Source organism: Zeus faber, assembly GCF_960531495.2.
Source record: "Zeus faber genome assembly, chromosome: 13".
NCBI lineage: Eukaryota > Metazoa > Chordata > Actinopteri > Zeiformes > Zeidae > Zeus > Zeus faber.
The window spans coordinates 25,789,486-25,798,464 of NC_137198.1; the positions used below are offsets into that span (position 1 = coordinate 25,789,486).

The following is an 8,979-nucleotide window of genomic DNA, read 5'->3' on the forward strand; positions in this document are numbered from 1 at the left end:
TTTATTAAAAAAAAACAGTCACTCCTGTTGTCAACCGCATTTGACTCAGTAGAATGAGACGTGTTCTGTTGCCTACCAACACTCGTCAGGACAGACTGAAGAAGTCTCAAACACTTGAACTGTTCTGAGGACGATCTATGGCCACTTTAACACAACACTGACCTCGAGCATTTGCCACTAGAATCCAACATGGACCCTTCACTGTAACTCGACCGGCTTTATGAATTAATCAATATTTCGAAGCGAAAACGCTCAGGATTTCCTCACGGCGAGGTCAACGACCAGTCTGTAAACGTCCACGTGAGGCTTTTTATTGGACACGGACACACACAGAGACACACACACACGTCGCTTTAAGTTCATGGTGTTTTATTGGAAAAACAAAATGTAAAGACTAGCATGTACAACTTGGAATGCAGATCAATTGAACTGAACAGAAAAGTCGGACTGGGTTGGGCCTCGCCGCGCCCACACGCGCTCGCAAGCACCCCCTCATGCACGCACGCACGCACACGCACACACACACACGCACACACACACACACAAGAGAGAAACGCCGCAAAGCACCGACCCCCCCGACCCCCACTAAACAGAAGCCAGCGACCCCCCCCCCACCCGACCCCACCCCCTAAAATCCCTCTGAGCAGGTTTGAGGCTACGGCTCAGCTGGGCCGGCCTCGGGAGGAAGCCTTCTATTCCCCCAATTTTCGTGGCGGCCCCTCCCGACCGTCTTCCTTCCGTGGATCGCGGAGCCTCTTCAAAGCGACGGCGGCCTTGGACATCGCCACCACCCCCCCTCCCCCCAAACCCGCACCCCCCCCCCCCCCCCAAAAAAAAGGTAAACACACAAGAAGAGAGTAGATCGAGTATTCGCACATGCCGGAAACAGTCTAAAATGAGTACTTTTTTTCGCATCATTACTTGTAAATGGTTGGGTTTTTTTTCGTAAAAATATCTCTGTCGTCGCCTCGTTCAGTATTTTTTAAATTTTTTTATTTTATTTTTTTTTTTTAAGGTAAGCAAACCGCAAAAAAGGTTTCACTGGTTCATTCGCACGCGTCCCAATTCCTCCGGAGCCTCGCCCGCTCTCCTCCCTCACCGCGACGCTCTCCCTGAGGCCGCCCATACAGTTCTCACCTAAAAGCCTCTCAAGCTGCATGCATGAAGGACAGAAAAATAAAACATGAAACAAGAAGAAGAGGAGGAGGAGGAGGAGGAGGAAGCGGCCGATCAGCCCAAAGTGATCACCACCGTTATGATGTCACGCAGATGGAACCAGAAAGCAGAGTAGCAAAGTGGCCAAATGAGCTGGCTGCCGATTGGCTGCTTGGCTGATGTGTCAAGGAATCTGATTGGGCAGCACTGGGGGCGGAGGGGGATACGTTACATGCAGATTTTTTTTGTTTGTTTTAGGTTTTTGTCTTTTTTTTTTTCTTCCTTTTTTTTCTTCAACTTGCGTATATGGACAGATTTAAGTTTTTCAACATTCAGTTTAAGTTTTCTATACAGAAACAGTATGAATAAATGTAGATTTTTGCAATAAGAGGTAAAGTGAAACATTTGACTGATTCTTTGTCTTCTTGAAGGAGGGACGCCTCATTTGGCCGTCATCATCTGGACAAACTCTGCGGAGGGGGAGAGGAAGCTCTGGTGAGAAGCAGCCACCGACTGACACCGGCGAAGAAGAGCATTTTGGAAGGTAATAATTGTTTAGAGCGGCACAGGACGTAAAGATCTCCCGGTACCTTCGTAGTTGACCTGTCCGTCTCCGTCGATGTCGGCTTCTCTGATCATCTCGTCCACCTCCTCGTCCGTCAGCTTCTCTCCCAGGTTGGTCATGACGTGACGGAGCTCCGCCGCGCTGATGTAGCCGTTACCGTCCTAGGACAGGGAAGGCGCCGTCAGTGTGTACACACACACACACACACACACACACACACACACACACACACACACACACACACACACACACACACACACACACACACACACACACACACACACACCTTATCAAACACCCGGAAGGCCTCTCTGATCTCTTCCTCACTGTCTGTGTCCTTCATCTTCCTCGCCATCATTGTCAGGAACTCCGGGAAGTCAATGGTGCCGTTGCCTAGGAGACAAGGGTGCAAGTGTCACTGTGGGTCCAGAAAAAAAACCCTTCCCCCTCCAACAGGCGTTCTCATCAGAGTGAAGGCGGAGCAGCCGTACCGTCTGCATCCACCTCGTTGATCATGTCCTGCAGCTCCGCCTCGGTGGGGTTCTGACCCAGTGACCTCATCACCGTTCCCAGCTCCTTGGTGGTGATGGTGCCATCGCCGTCCTTGTCGAACAGGGAGAAGGCCTCCTTAAACTCTGTGCAGGGGAGAAAGGGGGGACAACCATCAGCACCTGAAGCAAATGTTTTCAACATCCCCGTAGCAGATCTTTCCAAGGACCGATGAGTCAGAGAGGTTGTTTACATGTTTTATACATCAATGTGTTGATGTCCTGGTTGTTGTCTTACCAGCGATCTGCTCTTCTGTAAGTTGGTCAGCCTAGAGAGCAGGGGAGTGAGAACAAGGAGAAAAACAAAGGGGGAGAGAAATAAAGACATTATTAAATTAAGGCTTTAACTAGTGATTTCTACTGAAGAACCAATATGGGACGTCCAGCCTGCACACTGGCTTGTTCCAGCCGCACAAGACAGAATGCAGCTGTGAGGGTTCACCAATGACATTTCTCATTCAAGTGCCAGGATGACGACTGTAAAGAACCCTGACCTTAGCTGGCAACCAGCTAAGGTCAACCGCAAGCAACAGCTCAAAAACCATTGCTACTAGCATCACTCTAGAGCCCTGAACCTAACTCTTATCTGTGCTCTGAGCCAAACGGTAGACTTGTGTGGAGATAACTGCACTGAAATGCAGGTGTGAACTGGAGCCAGATGAAAATATAGAGCCATAAAAACAATACAATCAAAGTAGTGGGAGGAATTACTATGATCTGCAAGACAATCATTGTCGCCGACCACGCACGCTTATTTTTAATTCAATGGATTAGCCTGTGTGTGTGTGTGTGTGTGTGTGTGTTCAAGCATCCACACCAATTGCACCTGAAACTCCTCAAAGTAAATATCCGTACTTCATCGTAAATAACCAACTTCATCGTTTTTGGTTCCAGCTCTCTGGCCACTCCTCTTATTCCACGCATGCCTCCATCCAGCCTCATCCCTCCAGCAGCTCCCCATCCTTCTTTGTGTTGCTTAATGTCCACACCTCTCTTCTTGCAAGAGGCCCCGTTTTGCAACTCTGTCCGTCCAAAGCGCCCGCACCATTATCAGGCTTTCGGCGAGGCACTCTGCACGCTTGGTGTTCGGGACGCTCTACTTCCACACCTCAACCAGCTCCGCCATGGCACTCTGCAGGCTGTTACGCAGATGCTGGCGCGCCCTGACCAGACAATCCATGCGACTGGAGGAGGAATCCACCAGCATCTGCAGAAAGGCTCTGTAGTTGCGCTCCTGCTGCCGAACAAGCTCCTTGTACAAGTACTGCTGCTCGTCCAGCACATCATAGAGCGTGGACAGACACCCCAGGTCATCCTCCGTGGGGTACAGAGCCGCTTCCCTAGGCAGCATGCTGACAAGGGGCTGTAGTTTGGATACTTCTGAGACCAGATGGATAAATTGTGATGAGATGCCCAGAAGAATGGTTGTGCAGATATATAAAGCAACACGTGCCCTGATGGGCAGATTTTAGGACAGACGAGTATTGGGTAGACTGGATAACCGTTGAGTTGACCACCAAGACATCTGGGTAAGATGAGTGAAAGGAGAACTGGATTAATAGATGACTGAAAGTCTCTGCAAATCCGGTGAAGGGTAAGAGCAATTTATGTAAAGACAGATGGCCGGACAGGTTAGTATCTCTCCTTGAAGATAGCAGGATGGTCGCTCTGCTGATGTGTCCTCCATCTCTCTCAGTGAATCTGTCTGCCTGCCTAGCGTTCAGTCACTCCATTCTGCAGAATGGTGTACGTGACCAGACTGTCTATCTGTGGCTTGTGTCTGACTCCAACTGTGAGATTGAGTGAACTTTGCCTACTGCGTACCTATTTTGTGTGAAAGTGTGTCTGACAGGGTGACGGCAAAAGGCTTCTGTCCTACTCACTGACAGCCACCCAGAAAGTAGAGGGAGAGATGGGTAGAGTGAAATGTCCACCACCTGCTGTAGTGCCAGACAGGATTGGGTTTCAATACCGAAAGGCCTTTCAGTGTAGTCTGATGTTTAAGATTTTGTCCCTGTGTGTGTGTCACACCGAGTGTGGCTGAGCTGAGGGAGGTCACAGTACTGTGTGTGTATGACAGAGAATTTATTTAGCAACTTTGTGGCCATCAGTGGCAAGGCAAGGGTGTGTTAACAGGAGCTGAGTGTGTGTGTGTTAATCTGTGGCCTGTCAACTTCTAGTTAGGGTTCCATCTCCAAGGGGGGATCAGTTGGCCAGTAGACTGGTCATCTGACCCCCGCAGGGATCAACATGAGTCAGAACACACGTACATCGTGGTCCCCGCTGTCTAATTGTGGTCATAGCTGAAATGATTTTACCATCAGCAGTCAGCACTAGGGGTGGGTATCGTTTCAGTTTTATCGATTATAATTCTGCTTTTTGAACATGGTTCTTATGGAATGTGTTCTCATTCCAACATTTTTTTAGAAAGAGAAAAAAAAAAAAAACTATTGCAAGAACAAATATTTGCCTACTTTTATTCTTGCCACATTTAGGCTATAAATCAGTAAACAGTGACAGTAAGGTATCTTTTCCATTCATTTATAAAAATAAATATCACTCTTTCTTATAAGGAATGATCAACATGATCATCTGTGTTCTGTACCTGACCATGAGACGTTGCTAACAACATTAGCTGTATCTGGGATGTTGTGGCTGGGAGACCGCAACACATCGAACATGGTACATTCCTTCCGATTCACCCTGTGTTGAAGTAAATGCTTTATATTGCGTTATATTGGAGGTTCTTCCTCCCTTGCACAAAATACCCTTACTGCAGATGTTGCATTTTGCTGTGTCACTATGTTTTTTTAAGTGAAGTCAAGCCAAACTTTCAAGCAATTGCTGTGGTCAGCCACGGTCCAGGATGGAAACAGAAGTGTGTGTGTGTGTGTGTGTGTGTGTACGCACCCCCCGACTCCCTGTCGCAAATCAGCGGCAGAACTGCTTTACGGCAATATTTTACATTATCTGCACAAGAGTGTAAACAAACATGGCGGAACATTGCGCTTCAGGAAATTACTCATTGGATGGATTATTACAACATTTTCCAGTCTGCTACAGTATCGCACTGTGACAACATAAGGTGAGCTAGTCGGGAGTGCGACTGAAATATGCAAAAGTTAGAAACCGATAAGCAGAATGGAGATGCATGTGTCTTACTGAATGCATGGTTCATGGAAATTTGGTTGATACCCAACATTAGTCAGCACAACTGCTCATTTATGTTTGGTCACTGTAGCACTTGGCCTATTTTGAAAAATAAAATAATAATTTTAAATAGCACCTGTAGTAATATTATTTATGTACTGGTAACTGTTTTTGCATGCTGTTCATGATCTATGTTGGGTGTGGGGTGATGACATCAAGTCATGGCTAGTTGACTAATCTACTAATTATTGTTAGTCTTTGACCATAAAAATAGATTAAAAAAAATGCCCATCCCTAGATCGAATGTGTGTGCAGTCTCTGGGGACAATAACAATCTGCTAATCTACTCTGATATCCAGGGCAAATTTTAGCGAGATGCTGCAATCCCTGGAAATCCACAAAACAGATTCCTGTGAGGAGTGGAAGAGAGTGAGTGTGTGCACGAACGCATCTATACTTGTGCTTCCCAAGTGGTTTGAGTTCTACAGAATTCTTCCAAATCACAATGGCTAATTGAGGTTTTAGTTTTTCTCTACTATAAATACCTCTCTACCCATGGTCACCCGTGGGCGTGACATGCTGATGACACAGATGCGTATCCCTTTTGGTAACCAAATGCTCCACTTTTATATATCCAAGTTGCATCTGCAAAATAAAAATAAAAGCTGTGCACCACTTGATACTTTTAAAGATCCTTTCTATGAAAAGGAACGCCCTGCAACATTTTGAGTCATATATTTCAATATTTTGCAGGAAAAGAAGACCACAATGTGGATGCACAAACATGTATTCCGGTTTGTCCATTTCAAAGACAGTGTCGAGTCGTCAAAGAGCCAAATTCCAACAAGCTAGTGCCGTGATGTTGAACTTCATCGTCAACTTTATCTGAGGCTTAAGTACTGATGTGATTCAAACTGGCTTTTCCCACTTTTATCCCTGGTTCTACTAAGTGTGCTACTGCAACCAGCATTATGAGACATGTTAAATCATGCCCCTAAATGCTGTTAAGCAGTCGTTCCAATTAAATGGGTGTTTTTTTCTCAAATCTTCAGACCTGCCTCACTGTTATAAGACGTTTGGGAATACTGAGGAAGTTGGAAAGGCTTCTTGACTACACTGATGTTTGCGTTTCCTGGTATTGAAACTGCGAACAAAACAACTACTGGCCGGAAATGCATTTTATTGGCAGGCAACGTGCCTTATTGAATATTCTATCTGGAGCTACTGGGATCTAATTAAGTCTCCTTCGATGCAAATTTCTGGTTACAAGCCTCAGGGTGAATATAATCAGGTAGCTACAGTAACCACAGTGTAGCTTCTCCATACAGTAGGCAGCTATGGAAACCTATACAACAGGCTGCAGGGCGCCACATTGGCCAGGAGCAAGGCTCTGAATGCATTATGTACTGAAAAACTGGAAAATTTGGAATAGAAACTGTTCAAATATTGGGAACTGTACCAATTATGAACAATTACAGTGCTGCTATAATACAATTCAAACAACATAAATCACGCTCAATATTGATTGGCAATCATGATTAAGGACAACAAAAACAAAAAGGATCAAATTAGAAAACTTTCTTAGAATAAGTGAACTCTGTGTGTGGTGCCACCAGGAGGCTCAGAGGAGTGATGTATGACAAAATAGTATTGGAAATGTTTTTATATGTTTGGGGAGGATCCTCTTCTGCAAACTGCGTCTCCAGCCCCTGAATACTCCACTTGTTCTACATAAAACTCAATAACACAGACACCTTACTGTCAATGTTCCAACGGACCCATTCCACAGAGGTGTGATGAACATGGGTTTATTTAACAGTTTCACTCACACAATTCATCAGTATAAGCATGTGGGTGACTTCAAATCTATTGTGCAAACTTACTAGTGCATACCATAAATGATATGCCACACGTGTTAAACCGGTTGAGACAAGGGTCCATTTCAAGAAAATAACCTGCTTAGGGCGCGAACCCGGAGAACATGCTGAAGCAAAATTCATTTTGAGACAGGTATTTTACACAACCAATTGCGTTTGCTTGACCAATGAAAATCAAGTAAATGGATATTTGGACGCCATTATATATGTATATGACTTCTACGTGGCTTGAAGAAAAGGTTTGTATTTGTAATGGCAACACCCCTGTGTTTTCTGCAACACAATGACAGCTTGATAGCCAGCAGGAGACTTGCTTTGCCTTCTATATGCTTTAAAATCTAAACGAGATTTTGCTAAAAATTATGACCAAAAAAAGAAAGAAAAAGTCTTCCTGTCCCAGAATGCCCAATGCAAATTGTTCATTAAGCCATTGTGTATTTTTTTTATAATAGACACATTATAGAGGGCCTTATGAGTCCAAGGCAGCGTCATTCCTTTCAGCCTTTGATTAGAGTACAGATCCATAATTTCTGTGTTTGTTGGGCACTCCCCCACTGGCTTAATCTAATAATGGACAGACAGAGAGATGAAACAAACGCTCCGGGGAGAGGGTTTGGTTTCTCAAAGATCCCTGAGCCTCTTTTTGTGTGCCTTCAGTAAGGGCATCATGGCGAGACAAACTTGATCCTAATCCAAACCATCATCATCAAGGTGTCCAAATATTGCCAGCGGATCAACGTTGTCCTGGCGCAATGTGAGAAATATCACAATCATGTTCAAATATTCTAAAAACACATGGACACGCGTTAAGACTTGGGGATTTATTGCTGATCGCATTCAACGAGCCATTCTTGGCGAACTCCGCAGTACATGGGCAAGCATAAGGTTATGTCCAAATACGGCAAACATTCATATTTGGCAATAATGCATTTATTCCATCACTTTGAGCACTTTGTTCCACCCCGGCACACGCAGGATGTGTGCAGATTTGGTCAGAAGTGCAAACGTGCACAATTTCCTGTTTTTGACAGTGTGACATAGTTAATGTTTTATTGTATTGTGCATTGCATTTTTTGGATTTCTCCGGGTGCATGGCAAATCGCCGTTTTTAGTTTTGAGATTTATTTCCCTCCCGACGACCAACAAACGATCTTTCTACCAATCTATCCGGAAATCTATCGAAATGTACCGCTAGCTATGAAGCTAACGTTAGCTGGCACCCGGCCCGCCGTGAACAACGCCAGTCGTACGACCACCCGTAACTAGAATGACAGTGTAAATCACCACCGACGCTGGAATAAAATGCGTGCGTGAACATGTGTCTATTCGGCAACGCGCCGGTCAAACACAGAGAAACACAAGGCGTTATGCAGCGGTTACACGCCCATGTCCGATGCTTTACAGCTTGGTCGCTAACTGACGTTATCTCCGCTGAAGCGGCACATTACACACATCAACACACGCCATTCATAAGGCCTGGACTAGCGGGATATTTACCCGTACGAGACATTCCCGCCTCGCCCGGCATTACTCTAATAACGGCACTCATGTCCAAAATGCCCATCACGATACTCACCATGTCTGTTCGAGGTGATGGGAGTTGCTTGCCAATGTGGTCGGGAGAGGAAATGGACGGCTGCCACAGAACTGCACGGCTGGGGTGGAGGAGGTGGTGGAGGAGGAG

At 45.5% G+C, this 8,979-nt stretch overlaps 1 protein-coding gene across 1 annotated transcript; it reads right to left on the reverse strand.

The window, feature by feature from the left end:
* Positions 1-815: 815 nt before the first annotated feature.
* calm1a (calmodulin 1a) lies at positions 816-8,979 on the reverse strand. The gene is made up of 6 exons (XM_080013063.1): positions 8,872-8,979; positions 2,507-2,537; positions 2,212-2,355; positions 2,007-2,113; positions 1,746-1,881; positions 816-1,625 (listed from the first exon to the last, which is right to left on the reverse strand). Exons 1-6 carry the CDS (start codon positions 8,872-8,874, stop codon positions 1,597-1,599), a joined length of 450 nt encoding a protein of 149 aa, XP_079869189.1. The 5' UTR covers positions 8,875-8,979; the 3' UTR covers positions 816-1,596.

Bases quoted from the DNA above. Each gene is read 5' to 3' on its own strand.
- calm1a (XM_080013063.1), bottom strand. The intron at 2,356-2,506 runs GTAAGACAACAA...TCCCCTGCACAG, and splicing joins TACAGAAGAGCAGATCGCTG to AGTTTAAGGAGGCCTTCTCC. The intron at 1,882-2,006 runs GTGTGTGTGTGT...TCCCTGTCCTAG, and splicing joins CCTTCCGGGTGTTTGATAAG to GACGGTAACGGCTACATCAG.